Source organism: Cebus imitator, unplaced genomic scaffold, assembly GCF_001604975.1.
Source record: "Cebus imitator isolate Cc_AM_T3 unplaced genomic scaffold, Cebus_imitator-1.0 Scaffold36, whole genome shotgun sequence".
NCBI classification, from domain to species: domain Eukaryota; kingdom Metazoa; phylum Chordata; class Mammalia; order Primates; family Cebidae; genus Cebus; species Cebus imitator.
This window is the reverse complement of record NW_016107351.1, coordinates 7,128,565-7,154,543: the sequence shown is the minus strand read 5'-3', so window position 1 is coordinate 7,154,543 and position 25,979 is coordinate 7,128,565. Positions and strand designations below refer to the sequence as shown.

The 25,979-nt window shown below is 34.5% G+C and overlaps 1 protein-coding gene across 1 annotated transcript in view; it reads left to right on the top strand.

Moving 5' to 3' along the window:
- The window catches only part of KHDRBS2 (KH RNA binding domain containing, signal transduction associated 2), a 621,992-nt gene that overhangs the window by 380,090 nt on the left and 215,923 nt on the right, over positions 1–25,979 (top strand). Inside the window, exon 5 of the mRNA XM_037737261.1 lies at positions 18,529–18,659. Within this exon, the coding sequence (XP_037593189.1) occupies positions 18,529–18,659 (131 nt within the window). The remainder of the gene's footprint in view (positions 1–18,528; positions 18,660–25,979) is intronic.

Here is a 25,979-nt window from a genome sequence, read left to right as displayed (position 1 = left end):
ATTTTTTGTATTTTTAGTAGAGATGGGGTTTCGACATGTTAGCCAGGATGGTCTTGATCTCCTGACCTCATGATCTACCTGCCTTGGCCTCCCAAAGTGTGTCATTTTTCTTTAGGGGCTGTATGGAGTCCATCATCACTTCCCAATACATTCAAAAACTCCACACTTGGCACACAATGATAAGTATAAGTTATTCTCCTTGAGCATTTCCTATAAGAATGGCCAATTATGAGAACTAGCTCTTTCTTTGTTTTGTTTTGAGATAGAGTCTTGCTCTGTAGCCCAGGCTGGAGTACAGTGGTGGGATCTCGGCTCACAGCAACCTCGGCCCTCCGGGTTCAAGCGATTCTCCAGCTTCAGCCTCCCAAGTAGCTGCAATTACAGGCATGTGCTACCACACTGGGCTAATTTTTGTAACTTTAGTAAAGACAGGGTTTCACCATGTTGGCCAGGCTGGTCTCATACTCCTGACTTCATGTGAGCCACCCACCTCGGCCTCCCAAAGTGTGGGGCTTACAGGCATAAGCCACTGTGCCTAGCCCAGAACAAGTTCTTTCTTAACAGTTCTGTTTCATTGTCCTTACAAATAGAAATGGTAAGTCATATGGTATTTGATTTGAAGAACGTGTTAATTTACTCCATTTGTGCTGCTGTAACAAAATACCACAAACTGGGTAGTTTATAAAGAAGAAAAATTTATTACTCACAGCTCTGAAGCCTGGGGAGTTTAATATCAAAGTGCCTGCAGGTTTGGTATCTGGTAGAGGCAGCTCTTTGCTTCCAATATGGCATCTTTTTCCAGCATCCTCTGCAGGGTATGAATACTGTGTCCTTACATGGCAGAAGGGGTGAAAGGCAGTGAACCCCCTCCCTCACACCCTTTTATGAGGATCCTAATTTTATCTGATTTATGAACTCTGCTCTCATAACTTAATCATCCTTTTAAGTCCTTATGTCTTAATACTATGACATTGGCAATGAAGTTTTAACATACGAGTTTTGGCAGGCATATTCATTCCATAGCAGGGAGGGAGGCTAAGAAATAAAATAGTTATGATCATGTATTTAATGGATGAGGAGACTGGGGTAACCCAGAGAGGACATGTTCATGTTAAATCAAACAACTTCATCTAACAATTTTGAATATAATATGTATCTACAGGAAATGTAGATTAACATTTGTTGAAGGACAATGATAACATTTTTAACTTAGTTAGATTTGCAGTGTGTTTTTTGTTATATTTCATGATAATATCAAGGGACTTAAGAACATCAGAGGGTCCTGCTAAATTAGTGCATTTTGAGTAAGCAATTTTGCCTCTCTCTGTGATAGATTTCAAACTGTCAGAATCTTCTTAATATCTCTGGATTTTCCTTCTACTTCTCAGTAAGTTGAATGTGAATGACTGAGGGGGGTCTTACTAAATTACAGGTATACAGATGGTAGAAAATGGCCTTTGGGCAGACTCATATTACATTGCTATTACCATGACTAAGTGATGGAAATTAGTTACTGTAACAAAATGTTCCTTAAGCCAAATTCATGCAGGTTGAAAACTGATGTTCAGTTTTTATTTTGGCCTATATCACACATGTTAAAGACAACTATGAAAAATCAATATGAAGATTTTACTACAACAGGGATGAAATTTTTCCATTTTGGTAAAATTAGAATATTCTTCCAAAGTTATTTTTTCTGATATTACTTGAAATTTAAAGATCATACAACTATCTGATTCAGGTAAATACAACATTAATTTGGTACTGTCTTAGTTTGGTTTATTTCTTATGGCTCCAGAGGATGGAGGTCTGTTCAGGACATCAGCATGAAGGTTCTGTGCGAGGACTCCTTTCCTAGTGATGTCCTCCTATGGCCTTTGCTTGGTGCATAAATGTAGAGAGAGAGGTCTGTTCTCATCTTCTCATAAGTACACTAATTCCGTCATGGTGGCTCTACCTTCATAACCTCATCTAAACCAAATTACCTCCCAGTGGCCTTACCTCCCAATACCATTACATTGGGGATTAAGAGTTCAACACGTAAATTTTAAGGTGACACAAACATTTAGTCCACAGCAGGTACATTTCTTTTAAAATTAAAGATGTCTTCAAAAACATAGCTTTAATGTTTTTAAAAATAACAAAAGTCTTTGATATTGCAAAAGATGTTGTAAGGCATCCAAATAATAATGAAAAATAAATGTCACTGGTACTTAGAATTTGCATCACTCTGTGAAAGTTTGGTTTGTGAGGATGGCCATTATTTTAGGATATTTTGAAAATACATACCTCCCAGGAATTAAAAAAACAAACAAAAACAAATCCCAGAGCATTGGCTAGTATGTTTGGATTGAATACATTATAAGCACAGCTATTACAGCTACGTGTAATAAAACATTATCATTCATTAAGGTATAATTTGACAGCAGATGGTAATGTTTTTACACACTCAAACACAGAGCTGGCACGTGTTATTTTCATAAAATGATAAACTTCTGAGTTATAATTTTGAATACTCCATATTTGCTTTATGGTCTCTCACTTCAGCACTTCTTCCCGTTGTTTTCTGATGACATTGACAACCACATGGGAGCAGACCTGGATTACATTCGTCTTCTGACTTCCCATAGATTGATATTGTACTTCCTTGCCTAATTTGGACATTTTTTGTCAGCCATCTTTAGGGGAAGGAAATTTGCTTGTAGCAGACTTGTAATTTTTATGTAACTGTTAAAATATCATATTGTGTAATAATATTACTCTTCAATTTCAGAGTGCACTACCAAAGAGCTGCCAGTAGTCTTAAAAAATAATGATAACAATGGAAAAGGGAGTCAGAAAGAAAATAAATTTTATAGCATAACAAACAATCCTAGTTTTATAGTATCTTTTTAAAGCATCGTAAAATCTAATTTTCAGCCATAAATATGAGATATATCATAAATTATCTTTGCTCTAAACATATAGGTAGAAAACACAAGCATGATCCTAAGAAAATATATATGCCCTATATGAATAATTGTTCTATTTATATTGCTAAAATGTAATGGCTTGCATATAGTCCTCTTTTAAATCCATTGCATACAGTGCCACTCCATTAAAATGAATATTGTTATGATTATATCATTCAAAATATGCAGAAAAATACATTGTGAGTAGAGTCAGAGTAAATAAAATGAAGTAATTATATGATATTTGATCATTGTGAATAACAATGTGAATAATTTAGTATTTAAAATGCTCATGCCTCAACAGAATGAGAATTATACAAATAATAGACTCATAATTCCTCTTTACTAACCTATTTCCACACAGTGATTTTATAATTTTATCATGAAAATAGTGTTTTTCTCCTCTGAGGATTGGAGAGTTGTAAATAAGAAGGAATAAGGAATTATTTCCTCATGAATTCATTCAGCTTTGCTTAGCAGCTTATACCAAATAAGTTCCAGGGACCACAGTTACTAAGCAAGCATAAATTTGAATATAGAAGCCAACAAGAATTGTTGCATTAAATACTGCATTTCATTAGGCAATCAACATGTGAGTTGATAACAATCACATTTTTTTCTGCAGCAAACTTCCATTTGTCCTGTGAAAGTTTTTAGCATTCTACATAATAAGGTAAACACAAGAACATGATTTGCATAACTTGTCAATGCAAGCAGTAAGTAGAACCTAGCAGGTATTACCTCTGACTACCAGAAAGATACTTCATCTCTTTCAAAGATAATAGTGTGTTTAAACAGTATCCAAGATTGGGCAGAGCGCAGTGAGGTCAGTGTATCAATCTCTGTATCTGCATAACAGATTCCAATAATTATCTGCTTTCATAGCCTACTTAATTTGTAGATACAGAACTATCACATGCCACAATCTTATGGCTAACTGAAAATCTCAGCTGTAAGAATTAAGACAAATTTGTGATCCTTGTGTTTTCCCATTTTCTATGCAACAGATGGGCATTATATGGTATTATGCATTACAGCATACTTTCATGCACTTATTGTGAATGGAATCAACCTGTGTTTTCAAAATGATTATTTTGAATGTGATCACAGACTCCCTTGGGCTACCAAATTGTTAGGTTATTCAAGCAGCAAGTAGATTGGGAGTTTGGATAATCAGTTCTTTACTTTAGACAATTAAGGGAATTTTACTTTCAAGATTGCAGAATGTTATTTTATATATATTTAAATGAGTAATAGCCTCAAGATAGTTGGCTTGGAGACTCTGTAGAAGGTTTCTATAACAACACGTTGGGTAACAAGCACCACTTTTTTCAAGTTGTCAGTACCTAGTTGAGAGTACTTCTGAAATTTTGATGACTAACGTTGATGTGACTGTATGTCTTATAAAACAATTTATTACTTAGATTTTATGCTTCTTGAGAGTAAAAATACTTAGTTGTTCATAATAACATTACCAATATTTAGCTTATAATAGTTATACCACATGGTTTTTGAAAATAAGTCTATAAATTTATTATGTTCCAACGTTATATTTTCCATTGATTATCTTTTAGTCTCCTAAGGACTCTAAAGGTGAATATTATATTATTATGGTTGCTGTTACTGTTGCCTCTGAAAAGTTAAGGAAATTTTCCTATTTACTCAGCTTTTCATTGGCAAAGTTAGTAACCTGAAACTGGCCGGAATTCTAATCTTAGGCAGTTTCTTCTGAGTGGCATAGGGTCAACCAGACACTGCACTTGGATAAGCACTAGGTGATGATTGCTAAGGATAATGGAAGTGGTGAATAAAATCAGGATGCTAGAGATTTGTTTGAAATCTTCCCCATAGTTTTTCATTATACATACACATGAGAATAAAACTCTGAAGAAAAAAAAATAACAATAACAACTAAGAAATCCAGGAAAATGGTGTTTAGTCTGTGGCTCCTTTGTCTCTTTCTCGTTGAAGCTTTTGTTTCTGGATGACATCCTCTGCTCTGCTGGCTGTCACCCTTACCATCTTGCTGATGACACCAAAAACTCTTGCTTCAAATTGTCTCCTGAGTTTCAAACCCACAGACTCAATACTTAACCCAATTCTACTTGATACCAAGAATTTCTGTGACCAATCATCCTAAATCCCTGCTGCTCACTTAGACCCTTAAAGATGATTACTGGCCCAACTGTATTCCAGTTTGCTGCAGCCCCTTGAGTGCTGTGATTTTGACTTGAACACCTGCCTGGGAGTGCTGTTCTTTCCTTGTTTAATACCTCCAAAATTTTGTTTTTCATCTTCTAGCATATTATATACAGTTACTAGTTTGGAGAGAATTCTCCTCCTTTTCAATTATTGTCTTTCTAAAGCACTCTACATAAAAAAAAACCTTTGTAACCCACTTGCCTGCATAGGTTTAATTTCAAACTCCAAAAATTCTTACTTTCACTGTCAGGTTTAATTTCGAACTCCAAAAAATCTTCCAAACTACCTTACAAAGTTAATTCCCTTTCCCTTCTAAACTCGCCCTGCCCTATGTACCATCGAGCTAAGAGTAACACTTCCTACACAGTTCTTTTAAAAAAAGACACATTGTCCATTTACACATGTGGTTCCTCCTGTTATGCTTTGCCTCTTTTCTGTCACCCAGATTCTACCCACGTTTCCTCTACCATGGTTCCTACATGCCCTCGGACTTTCTTCTATAAACCCACAGTACTTTTACATAACACTAAAACACTATAATTATTTCTGTAAAAATACTTAAGTTTTCATAATTATACTACTTGTATAATTACAGACATGCATTTTATCTCAGTGTAGGCTTCCTCATTATTAAAATGTCAGTTAAATTGCTACCTACCTACTTCAGATATATGTACATTGAACATAAAAAGCATGTGAAACAAAATGCCTAGCGCATAGTAAGTGCTCAGTAAATGTTCCATAATGCAGTGTGCTAACCACTTTTTATTATCACAGCACAACATTGGGAACCACCTTCAATAAAAGTTCTATGTAATACATATATGTTAATCTTTATTAGAAATTTTTTATTGCCCCCCCCAAAGCTACAAATTATTTTTTTTTTGAGAGAGAGGGCCTCACTCTGTTGCCCAGGCTAGAGTGCAGTGGTGCATTCAAGTCTCACTGCAGCCTCACCCTCCCAGGCTCAACTGAACCTACCACCTCAGCCTCCCCAGTAGCTGGGACTGCACAGGTGTACACGTGCATACCACTATGCCTGGATGTTTAAAATTTTTGGTAGAGATGAGGTCTCCCTATGTTGCTGAGGCTGGCCTTGAACTCCTGGGCTCAAGCAATTCTCCCACCTTGGCCTCCCAAAGTCCTGCAATTCGATACATGAGCCACTGTATCTGATCAAACTGTAAATTGCTTGATGAAAATATAACATCTTATTTCTCTTTGGAACTGTGAGAGATCCAGTGAATTAATTATTTACTCCTTAACATCTCTATGTTGGTAATTCTGAATCTTACTTTTTTATTTCAAAAAGTGTGCATTGTGCATATAACAATGTAAATTTAATAATATAATCACTACTGAGTAGTGATTGTACACATGTTGCCAACTGCAGCACACAGTACGTACCTGTGAAACAGAGCATCCATTTCACTCTTCTGTCTTTTGTTGGAAATCTTAGTGACCACTCTTACAGCAAGCTAATTTTGTCAGTATTAATATCAACCAATTGAATTACAAGACTACATGCTATCTGAGGCACTACAGTATAAAAAAAGATACTTATTAATGTGAAATAATTAAATGGCTTAACATTAGTATTAACAGTTTTAAATGCAAGCCCATATTATACCTTTAGTTTTAATGAATTCAACCTACGAATATCTGTCCACCCTACCCAATTATAAATGTAGAGCAAAAGAGAGTGAGCTAATTCCAAATAGATAGGAAGAAACAAGTGGTTATTGGATATACAAAAAAGTTTCTTTTCCTTGTTTGGCTTTATTCCTATGTCTCTGACTTGTCTGGGTACCATGCTGCTATGCCGTAGTAAACAGGTTATTGCAACTACCTAATAACTGCTCTGTCTGATCCACCATGGGCCTCCCTCCTGCCCACACCCTGTTGTCAGCACAGCAGCCTTGATACTTTTAAAGAGCACATATCATGTTAGTGCTCTGTTCAAAACTTTCTAATGAATCCTAGTTCATCTGGGATAAAGATCAAAGGCTTCCCCAGCCATGCTGGCCTCACGAAAGTCTCATAAATGTGGTATGCATATTCCTGCCACAAAACCTCCACTTGTGTTGTTTCTGCTTCCCATAAAGCTTTTCACTTAGATCTCAACATTCAGCCCTTTAAGGTTGAGCTCACTAGTCATCTCAGGAGGCCTTTCCTGGGCTGACCCTACTTAAAGTCATGACCACCATCTCCAGCATTTTGTGTTTTCTTCCTTATCCTTTTAAATATAACATATATCATCACCTGATATTTATTTTACTTTTTAATTTATCTATTACTCTTCCACTAAAATTCTAGCTCAAGTCAGGCAAGAAGTTTTGTCAGTTCATCTAATCCTATATACCATCCATCTAAGAGTAATACTTCCTCCATAGTTCTTCATTTAGATCTTGACATTCAGCCTGAGCTCCCAAGTCATCTCAGGAGACCATTCCTGGGTTGACCCTACTTAAAGTCACTCCTGTGCTGATATATTACAGGCACTCAATAATACCAAATGCATTATCTAATAACTCAATAAAAAGGAAATGCAAGGATAATCAAGCTTACCTATGAAATTCGTTGGTTTAAGTTATCATGTAGTTTTGTGTAACTACTAGCAACAATAATCCATGTATAATAATTAATGCATATTTATTTGGAGATAATATATTAATGAATAAATTCTAAACTGAATAAAGTTTAAAATAAAATATTAAATAGAATATAAGAAAATATTTATATGACCTTAGTTTTTGCCAGTATTGTAATCTAAAATCCCAGATTATATAAATAAATTACTAGATAAATGTATTTGATGAGACATAGTCATCTATACATTAATAAAAACAAACAGTAAAAGATACAATGAATAAAATCATAACCTGTTAGACTTTTAAAAATTGTAGTGTTCATCACAGTTTAAAGATTAATATTGATAATATAAAAGAAGTACCTAAAATTAATTTTTTAATATGACTTATAATCTGATTAGAAATTTTAGCCTTTAATAGAGGTAATTTGATGTTTGATGTATGCATCTGTAAAACAGTCACTACTATCAAAATAATGAATCCCTCCATCCCCCCTAAAATTTCCTTATGACCCTTGGAAAAAAATATATCTTCCTCCTCGCTATCCCCATGGCCCACTTACTGTTGCAGGAAAGCCCTATAGATTAAATTGAATTAAATGGGTGAATCAATTTCAAGAGAATTGATAACTTATCAATACTGAATCCTTCCTTCAATCCATGAACATAGTGTACATCTCTTTTTATTTAGTCTTCTTGAATTTTTCTCAGCAAGACTTTCTAATTTTCAGTGTCTTGGCCTTTAATGTTCTTGGTAGATTATATCTAATTATGTCTTTTTTTATTGTAAAGGGTATGATTTTGTAATTTCAATTCCTAATTGTTCATTGCTAGTAAGTAAAACACAATTTTCTATATATATTTTATATTATATTTCATTAATGAATTTATTTAGTAATGGCTCCTATTTACTTTTTAGTAGATTCCATTAGATGATTTACATAAACCAATATCATATTTCAATACAGTTTAACTTCTTTCTAATTTGAATGCCTTTTATCTTTTTCTTGCCTTGTTCAATTAGCCAGAACGTTCAGTGCAATGTTGACTGGAAGTGGTGAGAGCACACTTGCCTTTATGGCACAGAGAGAAATAATCTAGGCAAGATCATTCTGAGCAGTCTACCTGATGTCCATGTGAATGATGGCATCTCTACTCTAGTTGGTCCTCCTCCACTCCTGGTTCCCTGTGAGTGAAGTGAAGTATTCCTTCTAGTCTTTTCTCATGGTTCTTTTCCTGGCCCTAGATAGTTTTCTCCTAAACCGGCACTGAATTGTTGAATACTCCAAAAAAGATCCTCTTCAGGTTTCCAGAGTTGTCTGTTTTGGGAGCTTTTTGTTCTTTCAGGAAGTCTAGTCTGATCTCCCTGGACTCTTAATTGTGTATCTGCGACTCAGGGTATCTGTTGGACTCTGCCTAGATTATTCCTCTCTCTGCCGTAATTTGGAGACTTTCTTAAGGCAGTAAGTCACAGGACTTAATTCAGTTGTTCTCTATAGTTCAGGGATCACTATCCTTAGTTGCCTGATGTCTAGTGCTTTGAAAAACATTTTTTAAATATATTTTATCCACCTTTTTGCTTGGTTCAGAGGGGAAGATAAATGTGGTCCAAGTGGCTGTATCCTGATTGGAAGCTTAAGTCTCTAAAAATAGACTTTTAGAAATTATAAATATCTCAATACAGATAAGCAATTCAAAAAGGAGAAAATCCAAATGGCTAATACATATAAAGTGATATCTACTATGAGATATAATTTTTTAACTATATGGATGTCAAAGAAAAAGAAGGATGGCTTGCCATTCTAAACAAAGTACCTGAATGTTTGAAGAAACAAGTACCTTCATATTCTGTTGATAGTCGTATAATATGATCATTATGGAAAGTCTGGCAATGTGCATTAAAATTTAAAAGTACTAACACATCATTCAACACAATAATTCCTTTTCAGAGAATCTAATCTCAGAATACAAAGGAAGCATGTAATAGAATGATAATTATAGAATTATAGTGGCAAAATGGTGGAAAACTCTCAAACATCCATAAATAAATAATTGAATGTATTAGTGAACTACAAGTATGCTGTGGAAAACTAATTAGCTACTGAAAAGAATGAGTTCTGTCTTATTGGCTTGGAACAATGGTCGCGATGTATTGTTCAGTTGAGTGTGTTGGAGTGTGTTGGAGATGTGTCATAAAAGATAATATTAACTTCTAAAAAACTATATTTGATTCACATTGTATTACTTTCATGATTTCTTTTAAAAAGTGTAATAATTTAAAAATTCCAGGAAAGTTGCCAACCAGAGTTTATTATAATTTATAATTATAAATATTCACCCACATATTGAAAAAATGTCAATAAAGAGGGTTGCTTTAATGTGTGCATAATGAAACGGGAGTTAATATAATATCCTGTTCATCTAGAATTATAAGAGAAATTACTCAGTAGATGAATAATATAAGAACACTGGCTGATCGGGACAATTTAGCATTTATTCTGAAAACAAGACAGTGGAAATGACAGGAGCTTTCAAAATGCTTTGACATGTCCTATAACTTTGACTTGTATGGCTCATTGCCCAAGGATATTACCATGCAATTTAAGATAGGATTACTAGTTTTCATTAATTAATTCAAAATGTACATTATCTTTGTTTATACATCTCTCCTAAGTGAATTGAATTTAAAAGTTTTATCTTTAGCATTTCTGTTCTTTAAAACTTTTCTTTGCCTTTTTAGATTTGTTTTTCATTTAAACAGATTTTGAAATATGTAATTTGCCTGCCTCCTTTCCCTAAATAACTATTTTCACTTATGTTGCCATCTTATTAATTTTTTCCTTTATGGAAGGACTTGCTTCAGTCTCTTAATTTATTATAGGTGTTTTACTTTGCTGTCCTTCCACCTATATTTCTACAAAATCTTCACTTGAGTCAGTATTTTGTTTCATTTATCTTCCTTAGACCTTCATATCATACCAATGATACTAGGAGCACTATGTCTAAATGTACTCTTGACTGCAGACTTTTTAAGGACTGAATCCTTTCCAACTACTCAGTCAAGAACAGCTTCTGACTCAACTGTTTGCCTGTAAAAGGTTCTCACCCTAGGCCTTAATCTCCCAAGGATAAATAGCCACAAAACATTTTTTTATATTTCATAATTTGTTGTAGTTCACAGATTCTCTACAACTTAAAAAAATGCATTCACTTATACTTAGCACTTCATAATTTATTTTTTGACTAAAATTCTTCAAAGAAATAAAGTAAGGTAGATGTGACAGACTTACCTTATTGTTTCATATAGGTGGTATAGGAGAGTAGGCAATTCTATAATCCCCCTGGGGAGCATAACTGCTAACATTTATCAGGTACTCAGTGTGTGCTAGATACCATTTTGAGCAATTTACATGTTTGTCTAATCCTCCCAATGTCCATATTATGTTGCTTATTACCATTATTGATCTATTTTATGATATGTAAATTTAGACCCCAGAAAGACTAGCATTTTACACTAAGCTACAAAGTGTCAGTGTCTCTCACCCAGGCAAGGGGAACACAGAGTGACATTGATAATTGCTGCATGAAACAACCTCTCCAGAATCTAATACACATAATTTTAGCTCACAATTTTAAAACTTAACTTCTGAAAATTTGCAGGTTGCAAATAAATTTTAGCATGAAATTAAGCAACTTAAATTTTACCACTGTATAGTAACACGCTAATCATGAGTTTTATCTACTTTAAGCTCTTGGGTTCATGTATCTTATTTTTTTAATAAAAATTGACTTTTGTTCCAACTCAAAATACGTAAAAATAGATTTTCTGAAACCATTTGTAGAATTTAAAAGGGGAAAAAGGGACTAAAATGATACTTCACCCCATGTGCCTTTGAAACATTTAGTGTTAATAGTACCACATATAGAATACTAGATGTTAAGTTACAGCTTTCCAAAAAGAGAGAGCAGATCTTCTCTTATTATTGCTTATGTATGCCAACCAATTGTTTTCAAAATTAGAAAGGTGTGATGGTTTCGTGGTTTGTTTTTTTGTTGTTGTTCTCCAGGGTTTTTACAATTTTACGTCACAGTGAACATGGCCAGAAATAACTTAAAATGAAGAAATTAAACAAAATAATGCTTTTTAGAAGGAAGACACTAAATGAAAGATCATGTTGTAGTCATATTTCTACAAATAGAATTTATGCAAAAAAAGTAGTCAATAATCAGAGTTGAGAAAAATAAATGGTCTTCTGAGCCAGCTGGTTTACACAAATGATTTTGACATTACAGTTTCATCTAATCACGCTGTAGAATTTAGACCTCATCAAGCCCCACACAGTCGATTTCCAATGTGCCTACAAATGACTGTGCTGTCATTTACTGCCCATTTTGCTGTAATGTGAGCTACTTCACCCAATTATTCTCATGCCCTTAGCCACATTTATCTTGCTCTTGCTAACCCTTTTTTGAATTCTTCAGATGTCTTCCTTTTGTATTTTTTGAAAATATATTTACTCAATCACATATTTTATATAAACCCATTCTGCTATGTATTTGATGCTTCTATTCATCTAATCCTTGGCCTCAGTTTTTATTTCCTTTCCAATTTTATACTGTCTGGTACCCACAAATGTGTTCCACATAGACACACATAAATGTGAATGAACATGTGTGAGAAAGATACGTGATTACCTAGACTCTCTCCATATAGTTTGAATTGTCTTCAGGTCTCCAGAGGTGAGTTTCAAGTTTTATTTAACTCTATTTAGAAATTAAAAAAAAATAAAACAGGTGGTAGGGAGAAGAAAGCTGATTTCTGTAATGCCACATAAACTATAAACTAGAGCTCAGAATTCCCGTGTTCAGGCCTAAAAAGTAGCCTGTCTGATTTATCTATGTAATTTACTTACTTAGTCTCAATTTATTAAACAGCTAAAATGCACACATTTTACATGTATGTCAAATACACAGACACATAACCACCACCACCAACAACAGTAGCAGCAATAATACCAGTTTCACAGCAAGGGCAATATTTTATTCTTTGGTTACCTTTTCTTTCCTCAGAAAGAGCACACCAATTCAGAATAGCACCCATAGTCAGCTCAGGCTGCCCTAACAGAACACTATAGACTGGGTGGCTTAAACAACACACAGTTCTGAAGGTTGGAGATCCAAGATCAGAATCCCAGCATAATTTGGTTCTGGTGAGGTATCTCTTCCTAGCTTGCAGATGGCCACCTTCTCACTGTGATTTTACATGGTGGAGAGAGAGGGGGAAAGAGAGAGTATGTTTTGATGTCTCTCCTTGTAAGAGCAATACTCGCATCATAAGGGTCCCACCGTCCTAACCACATCGAAACCTGATTTCCTCCCAAAGGCCTCACCTCCAAATACTATCACATGTGTGGTTAGGGCTTTAACATATGAATTTGGGAGAAAGACCTAATTCAGCCAATACCATAGTCCCTTATAATGTATGTGTAGTAAAGGACTTAGAGCTCTGATTTAAGCATCTATGAGCCATTGATTTTGGCATTCTTAATTCTGAATAGGTCTCGGCTGATGGAATGTCAGAACAAGAAGAAAATAAATAAAAAAAAAAAGAATAACTTAACTGGTTTAAAGATGAGAAATGTAAGGCATTTAAAATGTTTTCTACCACAAAAACCCTGCTTGTGATTTGCCTCATATTCATCACTTAACCTCTGAGTCCATAAATGGGGTAATAATCTTCCAACACTTCATCATTCGCCAGGGCGCCATAAAGATGGATTTGGTCTGTTTCAATGCACTTAGGGCTCCTTGGAGATCAGAAATGAATATGGAGGAGGCTTCAGAGTCCTCCCATCCCTGATGAATAGGTAAAAAGTACTTATTTGGCAATTTAATTTTTTAAGCTTGAATAGAATGTTTCAACTTGTTGCAATGGTATATATTTCATAATATCATGCTATTGAAATAATATTCTTATCAATCAAATACAATTAATTGATCTTTTATTTTAAGAGTAGTTTCACATTCACAGCAAAGTTGAAAAGAAAGTAAAGAGATTTCTTATATACCCCTTTTCCCTCAGCCTTCCATACCATCAACACTCTGCACCACATTGGTACAGTTGTTACAAACAATGACGTACATTGATACCTCATTGTCACTCAAAGTTTACAGTTTACATTAAGCCTTACTGTTAATGTTGTACATTCTTTAGGTTTGGGCAAAGGCATGGCATGTATCTGCAATTATAATATCATATGGAATAGTTTCACTACCTAAAATTTTTCTGTGCTTCACCTGTTCATTCCATCCTTCCCTTAACCCCCGTCAATCACTGATGCATTACTGTCTCCATCATTTGGCCTTTTCTAGAATGTCATATATTTTGAATCATATAGTGTATACCCTTTTCAGATGGGATTCTTTTACTTGATAATATGCATTTAAGCATTTTCCATGTCTTTCCATGGCTTCATACAAACTCTTCTTTTTATTGCTGAATTACATGTCATTTTCTAGATGCAACACAGTTTACTTATCCATTCACCTAATGAAGAACATCTTAGTTGCTTCCAAGTTTTGACAACTATGAGTCAATCTGCCTATAAACATTTCCGTGCAGGTTATTGTGTGCATGTAAGTTTTCAACTCATTTGGATAGGTAACAAAGAGCACGATTGCTGGATCATATGGTGACTATGTTTAGTTCTTTAAGAAACTGTCAAACTGTCGTTCAAAGTTACAATACCGTTTTGAATTCCCACCAGCAAAAATAAAAAAGAGTTCCTGTTGCTCCACATCCTCATGAGCATTCGGTATTGTCAGCATTCTGAATTTTCCAAATTCTAATAGAAACATAGTGGTATCTCACTGTTGTTTTAATCTGCAGTTCTCTAATGACATATGATGTTGAGCATCTTTTCTTACGCTTAAGACTTGTCTGACCTAATACCACTTTCAACATTGCTTACTAAATTCTGTACATCTGTACATCTTTGATGAAGCATATGTTTAGATCTGCTCATTTTTAAGTTTTTTGTTTTTTTTCTTGTTGATTTGTAATGAGTTTTTTGTATATTTAGGATGACAGTTCTTAATCAGATATGTCTTTTGCAATTATATTTTTCCCAAGTCTGTGGCTTATCTTCTCATTCTCTTGACATCCAGATACATTTTAAAATTCATCCTGCATCATTTTTCACTTTTTTTTTTAACTAAGTCAGTGTTTGCATTGATAGCAATGATTAACATAACAGTTCTTTTATAATACTGAGGCAGAGCTTAAAAATTTTTCTAATATGATATATTGAAATATACCACAGTTATATTCTAAACACGAATAAAACAAAGGTTGTGATATCTGGAAAGTTTGGGTAGAGTCCCAAAATTCCAGTTGTGTTGCAAATAATTTAAGGAAATAGCAAGAGTAATTTTTTGAGAAAATAATTCTGTGTCTTTCCATGTACAATTTGCCTGTATAAAAATCAGTAACTTAAAACAATACAGGTCTGTAGGCCAACAACATTTTACAAATATCTTTTAGTTTTTCATAGCAAGGCCATATGAAAATCTCTTAAACTGAATTCTAAGCCTCTGATGGCTGATTTGCAGACATCAGGAGAATTAGGTGTAGAATTAAGTGTTTTGGAAACCTATGAAAGTCAAATCTCTTGGAAAATGTTTTTGACCATTAAAAAATAAGAACCTGGGTATGTCTATTTAATCTACAGATTATCTGTATGGTGAGAAAGGGAAGAGATCACAGATGTGCTCTGTACTTACTGATGCTTTGGAAGCAATATCCATGACAGGGCAGAAGACAGCCTATTAATGGCTTTTGTGGTTTGCTAAATGACTGAATAAAACTGAGGTGTTTAATAACCACAAAAGCCCTTAGTTGCCACTGTAGTCCTAAGACTTCAATCACAATTCATAGTCTATGTCAACATTAAAGCTGATACAACAAACAAAATCATAAAACTCTTTTTATTACATTCTCTTTCTCCTCAAGAAAGTTTCTTGATAGTATTTTTAAAATTTGGTTTTTAAAAATAATCGTTTTTGTTCCCCTCATTGACGTTGTAGCAAAGACATGCATAAAATGAGATGGCATGGAAAGTAAGTTGTTATTTGAGTAGGAGTTTTATGAATAAATTGTTATATAAATAGGCATTCAGCCACAATTCCAGGTATACATAGCACCGTGATCATTTGTATTTTGATACTACCATAGGACAGGAAAAGTTCAGTAGCCTCCCTTCCTTTTACTGTCACAGAAAGTTCCTTCATGAGAAGATCTTATGGAGACATCTTGAGAAATATTTAGTTGAGTCATTATGACCAACTTCCTATTTTGCAGATATAGAAATGAGGGCAGATATGACTTGTTCACAGGAACAAAACTAGTTAATAGAAAAAATTGAATTCTGCCCTCATTCCAACATCCATTGCTTTTTGCCTGGATTGTTGTAATAGTCTTCTGTAGTAATTGGTTTTCTGAAGGACTGTTTGACATCCTTCCAATTCTAGTTCCTCATCCATATTTCTAAGAGTGATTATTCCAAAGGCCATCCATAGTGATATGTCTTCTTGTGAGGACTCATTACCTTAAGAACACAAGGCTCCAATCTTCCAGCCTGTGTTCCATCTACATACCCTTCTACTGTCCACCCCTGACATAATACTTAGGAAAATTTGATTATTATTTTAGATTAGTATTATTATGACTGTTGTTGTAACTATTTTCTAACTCTTAATCTTCTGTTGTGGCTTCGCATGTGGATCTACCTGAATTGCTCATTTTCATCTCTTAACTAACAAGTTCCCAACTCTATTTTTGATCATTGGATATCTTAATATAAAAGTATTTATTTCATTTTTTATGATTAACAAACTATGTATTTTGTTTTTAAATTTTTTCCTAAGCAAGATTATTGATTATTTTTCTGTCTACTCAGAAGATAGGTGATCTACAGAAGACATCACATCACACTGAGAGATTCCCAATGTAAAAAGCCTCTTTGTTTAGAAATGTTATTTGCTTCTCTATTTAAAATTAGAAAGAGACAAGAGGGAATTCCACATTCAGTAGCTTTTCCATCTCAGTGATGGCACTACAACTGAATCAGTTGCACAAACCAAATATATAGAAGACAGTTTTAAGTTTCATTTTTTAAAATTATTTCTCGTGTCTTATCCATTATCAATGATCTAATGGCTCTTGCTCTCCACCACTTACATGGTACTAGTAAAGATGACTATAGTACCTAATGCATGTACTGCTTATGATGGTGTCTTAACCCCTCTCTCCTTGTTTCCACTCTAGTCCTACTTTAATCCATTTTCCTCATGGCAGCCAGAATACTCTTTTTGAGATATAAAAGTGGTTATTTCACTGTCCATGTTAAATACTCTTAGGCCTTCTGTTAAACTTACAATAAAGCCAAGAAGCACCGCCATGATACAGAGACTACCTACTTGTCTGACCTAATACCACTTTTACCCTTGCTCACTAAATCCTTGATAAATATGCACTGGCATTCTCCCTGTTCCTTAGAGATGCTCACTTCTTTCCTGGCCTTTGCATTCCATTTACCTGGAAGATTAGTGTACTAGATCCTCACATGACAGACTCCTTTTCATTTGGGTCTCAGTTCATATATTACTTCTTTGAGTAGGGCACTGCCAACTTCCCATCTAAACCAGCTTCCCCAGTCCCTCAATTCTGTTGTTCTGTTAATTTTTTTCCTTGTATTATTACTCTCTGAACGAAGATTACTTATTTCTTTGTTTTCTTTAGTCTTTCCCTATATTAGAATATAAGCTTAATGAAGGCTATCTTGTTTACTGTATTCTCATTATCTAGATCATATATATATATATATATATATATATATATATATAAACAAGCATATTTGTTTTATTTACTATATATAATGTTCATATATTTAATAAAAACATATTTCTTCACTGAAGAAAGCAATAAAGGGGTCCCAAATGCTCCCTTCCTGCCCTTCAGAATGCATGCCTGGTTATGTTTGCACAGGTTCAACAGAAACCTGGTTTTCTGTCCCCAGTGTGCTAAGCAGTATGAGCTTGTTCCAGTACTCCACATCCTAGAACAATGTAAAAATCCCACCTTCAGTCAAAGGACAGGAGCAATGTGAGTAGTATCCAGATATTGCTTGAAACTGAATTTCCTTTAGCTGATCTTCACTTCTTGAGATCCTATCATTTCTCTTACTGGATGAAAAAGAATCAAAGTGTAACCTTAATCATAGAGCATATAAATGGCCTTATACAGCTAAATGGTTACCTTCTCCCAATCAGCGTTTGCAGAATGAATTTTAAAAATAATTAAGGAAAGGGATTGGGGAAAGATTATGACTTACACTCTGACTCTTGATACCATGGTCTTCTCTCATGTGTGTGATGAAGGCACTTGATAGACATGAGCAGCTTAGCAGTGAGGCTTAATGGTCTTTAAATACCTGATACTGAGAGTGATTCCAAGAAAGCAGTCTTTTTTTTTTTTTTTTTTTTTTTGTGGTTGCTTTTTAAGATATGGGGTTGGAGAGGGAAGAGATCCAAGAACTGAAAGGAACCTTAGAAAACAACTATCTTTCCCATGGTTGCTGAGAATATCTAGTGACTTCTTTGCCATAAAACTTTGTGCAACATACAGAATAGGATTGATTCTGACCACTTGGTATGTATGTCTACTTTGCAGAGGACAGAAAGTGGGCTTCCCAATTCAGCTGACTGTATTTTTTTTTTTTTTCGGAGAGCTATATAGATGGCTTTGAAATTAGCAGGTCTTGGGGGAAGTCCGAGAGCAGAGAGATGCCGTATCACCCTTCAGAGGATAACCTGGTTCTACCAGTTACTGTCATGGGCCCGCTAGAGCCAAGAACCAGGTCTCACTTACTTAGGTCTGCTCTTGCTAGAAAGGTTTGGACACAAGACCCATTTGGAAGTTGAGTGAATTCACCACAAAGACAGACAAATACAATTTGCAACCATTGAAAGGACTCAGGTAATTGAGGACAAGAAGCCCAGCTGAACAATTCAACAGATGTTTCCTGTTGAGGCAGAACCAACAGAAGCAGGGAAAGGAATAAATTATGTGTACCTAGGTCTGCTAAATATAAATCTATGTTCTTTTCATTTTGCAATTCTAATTTATCTTATGTTGTTTTTTGAGAACCTTGACATCATATTTTGACACACCTTTTGGATTTTTTTTCAAGTACTTTTTCACTGTATTTTACTGTATTGCATTTCACAATACATTTTTGCTTTTCTTGTTTACTGTATTCTAATTATCTAGAACATATATATAAACAAACAAGTATATTTGTTTTGTTTAGTATATATAACGTTCATATATTTAATAATATTTCTTCACTGAGGAAATTCTTAAGTTACCGACAATGGCAATAAAGCTTTTCATCATCTTTTCCCTTATTTTGTGAGCATTTATCAGCTAGAATGCTTCACTTAACATTCTTAACTCTTGCCTGCTCTCTCTCCCTCTTGCTTGGCTGTGTGTATTTTCTGTGTTGATTCACTTTTACCCATCTGGAAATTGGTGTTGCTTTATGCTGGTTGGAAGAAGTCGCATAATAATTGTTTTTAAGGACGATTACAGCCTAATATGATTAAATATTCAGAAAGAATAGTATGCAGAGTGCTTTTTACAAGATTAAATTTGGGGGGAGCTAGAAACTGCAAATAAAAGATTAACTTGTTTTTAAAAGGCATGCACAGCGATATTGTATACTCTCTACAAAGAGCTTTAAGAAAATTCCTATAACAGCGTAGCTTGTTAAAAAATTCAGTTAGAAGGAATCATCACAGCATTTTCATTTGGGGAAAAATACAGGAGAACTTGTAAAAGCGTTTTTCTCACAAGGAAATATAGCAAATGTCTTTCTTTCTAAAACAAAACTCTAGAATTCAACATTTTTAAAATAAAACAAAAAGCAGCAGCCACTAAATAATTGGCATAATATTTTGAATACATTAAATATTTTAAATCAACAAAAGGATCAAAATTGAATTGAGCATGCGCTAATTCAGAGCATATTAAAGAAGGCTTCTATCCTTGCCTACTATTTCATTAAAATATTTCTTTAGTTGTTGTTTACCATTACATTACATGAACAAGTATAGGGATTTAGTCATCTACATTCACTTTAACTCCCCTGAATCAGAACTTTTATCCACTGTTTCCCCAGAACCTGCATTAGTGTCTGCTACTTACTTGCTGCTCAGAAATGAACTGACTACATAAAAGGATGATTTATGTTAGCAAAACTCCTTCAGGCACTTAAAAACATCTAACAGGTTAAATGCATACTTATCTTGAATATATAAATTTTCCATGTCCAGAGGAAGGACTGAAATTGTCGGGTTATTGGTAAAATATCATCCACAGGGCCTATATCCTGTCAACCCTTTTAATGCGCAGAATGTGAACACTTTTCTCCTGGTATATTCTTATCATGATAGTTTCTTGATTAAGATTTTGGGCCCATTAGATCATACCAAGAATCATCAATTCTGTGTTAACCAAGAGTTCATTTTATGTGCTTTTAAATACAGGTGGATAACTTGCCGAGTTATTAAATCAATGCCTATTTTGGCTTTAAATTAAATAAAGCTCCTATATTATGTGCACAATAATTTGCCAAGAAAATTTATTGAAAATAGTTACTATACATAGACAAATGGAACTTGTTACTGTTAGAATTACAAATCAAATCTTTCATTTAATATTATCTAAATATCTGCTATCCTGAATTTACCCTGAAGAGTGGTTGATTTTCTAGGTGAGGTTGGGTAAAAGTATAACACCAAATATGTAAGTTCTTTGTTGCTTGTTCACAAGGTCTGGGCTCTTAAAACCTGGTGTATCAGTGGTCAAAGTTTAATAAAGTCAAATAAAACAAGATAGAAAATAAGCCTTTCCAATACTCCTGCCAAATGTCTACATAATATCTGTGCCAATATTATCTTACGCTCTGATGATCTTTGAGTAGTGGAAAATATGCCTTTAGTAATGGGAAAACAAGAGAAAACATTGTTTAGTTACAGAAATTTACAATCTTAGAGTTTAAGATACAAAGCCCACAACATTTTGACTTTGTGATATTCAATCTTCTTTGATGAGTAAGCTTTATAAAGCCTTTGTATAAAACTTATGCAGAGTCATGCACCAAGCAGATGCTTAATAAATCTTAATTGACTGCTCTTTGACTACATTTTGATAATGAGTTTTTTCTGGTTCCAAGCCTGGGCTGATTAAAACTCACCGTGTGTTGGCTAAGAGATGTTATCTAATAGCATGTTCTGTTTTGCTAAATAATATCCACCACAGCGCTAATTATTTTCTGAAATAGTTTCCTACCCATTCCAACTTAGGTGCAGGTCTGATATGGGACAGGACCCAACACTTCCCACACCTTTTTATTTACTCCCCCAGTAAAAGTGCCCTAATCTGTTTGTAGGATCTGAGAAGATTCCAGCTCTCTTTGTGATGGCCCAGAAAGGCTACAGACTACATATCATTTCCCTCTGATGTTTTCTGAAGGTCTGGGCATTTCCAGAGCTGAGTATATGTTCACATGTTACCAGTAGCTATAATCAGTTTTAAATGTGCAGCACCAGTGCTTGCTGGAGACTCAGAGGAAAGAATTTGGCAGAAAATGGTCCCTCACTGCGCCACCAGGTAGCCTGTCTACACCTGCCATAACCTGGCATCTATAAGCAAGTGAAATAATCTTCCCAATTTGTATTTGGGCAAAATGCCACCATAACAGATGGACATGAGTGTACGTAACTGGGAAATTATGCATATACATTAAATATGCAGACTATGAGCATAAGTCCTTTCTAGGAACATGAAAACATCTGTCTGCTCTGAGCTTTTGTGTATACTGTTTACACCATATGGCGTCACAGTGGGAGGGCCTTGTCACAGAGGCAAAAAGCAGCACTCATGAATTTCATGGAAATTATTTCATAGGAGGACTTTGCCTCATCTTGGACAAAAGGAACATGTAAAATTATTGTGAATATCTTTGCTATTATTTAAAATAACAAAGGTTTTACTTTTTATTTATTCATTTATTTATTTAAAGATGGGGTTTCACCATGATGGCCAGGCTGGTCTTGAACTCCTGGTGATCCACCCACCTCGGCCTCCCAAAGTGCTAGGATTACAGGCATGAGCCACCACACCTGGCTATTATAACAAAGTTTTAAAACTTATTTTGGTAGCGAAAAAGCAAGTTATTTGGATATTATAGGAAAATAAATTTAAAATTCAGTTCAGTTATAAAAAGAATATCTATGAGGCCAGGCATAGTGTCTCAGGCCTGTAATCCCAGCATTTTGTGAGGCTGAGGTGGTCATTTCTCTTGAGCTCAGGCGTTGGAGACCAGCTTGGCCAACATGGCAAACCCCTGTCTGTACCAAAAATACAAAAAATTAGCTGGACATGGTGGCCTGTGCCTGTGATCCCAGCTACACAGGGGACCAGGGTGGGAGAATCTCTTGAGCCTGGGAGGTGGAGTTTGTAGTGAGCTGTGACCATGCTACTGCACTACAGCCTGGATAACACAGAGAGACCCTATCTCAAAATAATTTAAAAACAAATTGTGTATGATATGCATGTGCTATTTAAGCCCCAGTAGATTCTTTAAAGGTTCGTTATAACTTGAGTCCTTTCTGTCTGAAATCAAAGCCACAGATCAGACTAATCATCATTTCTAAAGCAACTTTATAATTCATCTTGCAAGGGGGATTTTTGTAGAGTGTGTATATTTTATCTGCAGGTATATGCCAGAACAGTCAAGCATTCTTTACTATTTGAAGTGTGGAATTCCATTAATTTGTAATCTTATCTAACATACCATTAAGATTTATCCCTAGATATAGCTTACTTTTTTTTTTTTTTGATCAGTGGAGCATTATCTTCATAATATGAGTAGGCCTAGGGATTAGTGATTATTTAAATTTTGTGATATTCTAGTTTTCCAGAAAAATGAAATACATATGTTAATTTGTCTTTTATTATGTATCGATTTTTAAAGACTGGAAGTTAATCTTTTCACTTTGTTCATTCTGAATGGCCATAGCTTTACTTTGTCTCTTGTATCCTTATTTACATACTTAGGTAAATATTTGTCTATCTCTAACTCTTTATCACTACAGGTTGTTTTAATACTAAAGTAATAAATAAAACAATTACTAAAATAATATTATATAAGCATAAATTATCATCATTACCATTTATGAACTCATATTTTTACTTTTTAATGGATACCTATGTTAGCAAATTGAGCATAACCGTTATAAATGCTACAAAACTATAACCACTCGGTCATAGGTATTATATGACTCCCAAATCTTAGAATTCAGTGCTACTCTAGTGAACTAATGTATATTTCTGTTGATTGGAATATTTTGTTTACTCATACCTTTAAGGTGTTATATAACTGAAGCATTAGTAGCACATGCAACAGATAAACATCAACAGGATGTCCTAGCTTCATCGAGACTCATGTACTAGTGAATGAAAGTTAATTCAAAGTTAGACTTATGTTTAAGAAAGGATTGGAAAAAAGCACTATAATATAGAACTTTGAGAGTTTAGAAAATTATACATGTTATAAGAATAATGCACAGGAACTCATTTGGGACAAAGGTACCAAGAACATACATTAGGGAAAAGACAGTCTCTTTAATAAATGGTGCTGGGAAAACTGGATAACCATATTAGGAAGAATGAATCTGGACTCTTACCTCTCACCACGTACAAAAATAAAATCAAAATAGATGGAAGACTTAAATATAAGACCTCAAACTATGAAACTACTAAAAGAAGACATTGAGGAAACTGTCTATGACATTGGTTTGGGCAAAGATTTACTGAGTAATACTTCAAAAAGCACAGGCAACTAAAACAAAAAATGGGTAAATGAGATCCCGGTAAGCAAAAAGCCTTCTGTACAGCAAAGGAGACAATCAACCAAGTGAAGAGACAATACACAGAATAGAAGAAAATATTTGCAAATTACCTATCTGACAAGGGATTAACTACCAGAATATATAAGGAGCTCAAACAACTCAATAGGAAAAAAGCAAATAATCTGGGTTTAAAATGGTCAAAAGATCTGAATAGACATTTCTCAAAAGAAGACATACAAATTGCCAACTGGTGTATGAAAAAAACGTTCAATATTATTAATCATCAGAGAAATACAACTCAAAACTACAATGAGATATCAACTCACCCCAATCAAAATGGCTTTTATACAAAAGACAAGCAATAACAAATGCTGGCAAGGAATTGCAGAAAGGGGAACCCTCCTTATACTGTTTGGTAGGAATGTACATTTGTACAACCACTATGGAGTACAGTATGGAGGTTCCTCAAAACACTAAAGTTGGAACTACCATATGATCTAGCAGTTCCACTGTTAGGTAACTATACCCAAAAGAAAAAAATAAAGAAGCAAATCAGTATATCAAAGAGATATCTGCACTCCCATGTTTGGAATTAGCCTAAGCATTCATCAATGGATAAATGAATAAAGAAAAGATGGTTGGAATACACAATGGAATATTATTTGGCCAGAAAAATAATAAAATCTTGTAATTTGCAACAATGTAGATGGAACAAGTCACTCAGTTAAGCAAAATAAGCCTGGCACAGAAACACATATTTTACATGTCCTCACTTACGTGTGAGAGCTAAAAATTAAAACAATTGAACTGTTGGAGATAGAGTGGAACAATGGTTACCAGAGACCAGGAAGAATAGTGAGAAGGAGAGGGGAAAGCTGGGGATAGTTAATGGGTGCAAAAATACAGTTAGATAGAATGAATAAGATCTAGTATTTGGTAGCACAACAGAGTGAATATAGTCAATAATAGTTGTTGTATATTATAAAATCTCTAAAATAGTGGAATTTGAATGTTTCTAACACAAAGAATGACAAATGCTTAAGGTGATTGATACCCCAGTTATCCTGATGTGATTATTACAAATCATATGCCTATATCAAAACATCACATTTAATCCATATATATATATATATATATACACACACACACACATTACACACCCATAATAATTAAAAATAAAATTTTAATAGCAAAAAATATAATGCACAGAATATGTTCAGTCTAGACAGTATTTAAGAGTTCAACTATCCTTAGATTTGGACGTTTTAAAAAATGTTTTCATCCAGGCACAGTGGCTCATGCCTGTAATCCCAGCACCTTGTGATTCACCCACCTCAGCCTGTTAGGTGGATCACAAGGTAAGGTGGGTGGATCACAAGGTAAGGAGCTCAAGACCAGCCTAGCCAAGATGGTGAAACCCAGTCTCTACTAAAAATACAAAAATTATCCAGGTGCAGTGGCAGGCACCTGTAATCCCAGCTACTTGAGAGGCTGAGGCAGGAGAATCACTTGAACCCAGGTGGCAGAGGTTGCAGTGAACCAAGATTGTGCCACTGCACTCCAGCCTCGGGGATAGAGTGAAACTCCATCTCAAAAAATAAAATTAAAATAAAATAATGTTTTCTTCTGTATTTATTTGAAGTATTTAGGTGCCTCATTGCTACAAATCATGTGGTACATATACTTTGATTATTTAATCAGGAAAACCAATATTTGTTAAAAATCTGGGTAATTTAACATTTAATGTTACAAATATTTCAATTGATAAATCAACTAATTATCTTCTGTGATAAAAATTTGCATTAAAATTATGATGAGACAATTTCTGTTTTCTTACATAGTCTTCATCCTTTAGTTATCACAAGTATGTGTAGTTGACACTCAAATGTCCTCTCTCCACCCAGATCTGAATTTTTACGATAAACCTGAAGATGTCTCTGACGTTTTAAACTTAAGATTATCAGAACCAAATATAAATTCTCCACCTTCAATTTTTTTTTTCATTCCTCCCTTTCTCTGGCTAATGGGTCATTATCCTTCTAGCCATTTCTGCACCTAGAAACTCCATTTGTTTCTACCTTTCCCATTCATACGTGTTCATTTTCTGCTAGGGCACTCTTAAACAGCCTGTGGTTACCCATATTCTCTCTCTCATACCCTGCTACACACATGCATGCACTAGCCTTTTCATTATTGCCACAATTTCTCTGTGTCAACCAATTTCTTCCAGTCTCTGGCTCAAAATATGATTTGTGTTTGCC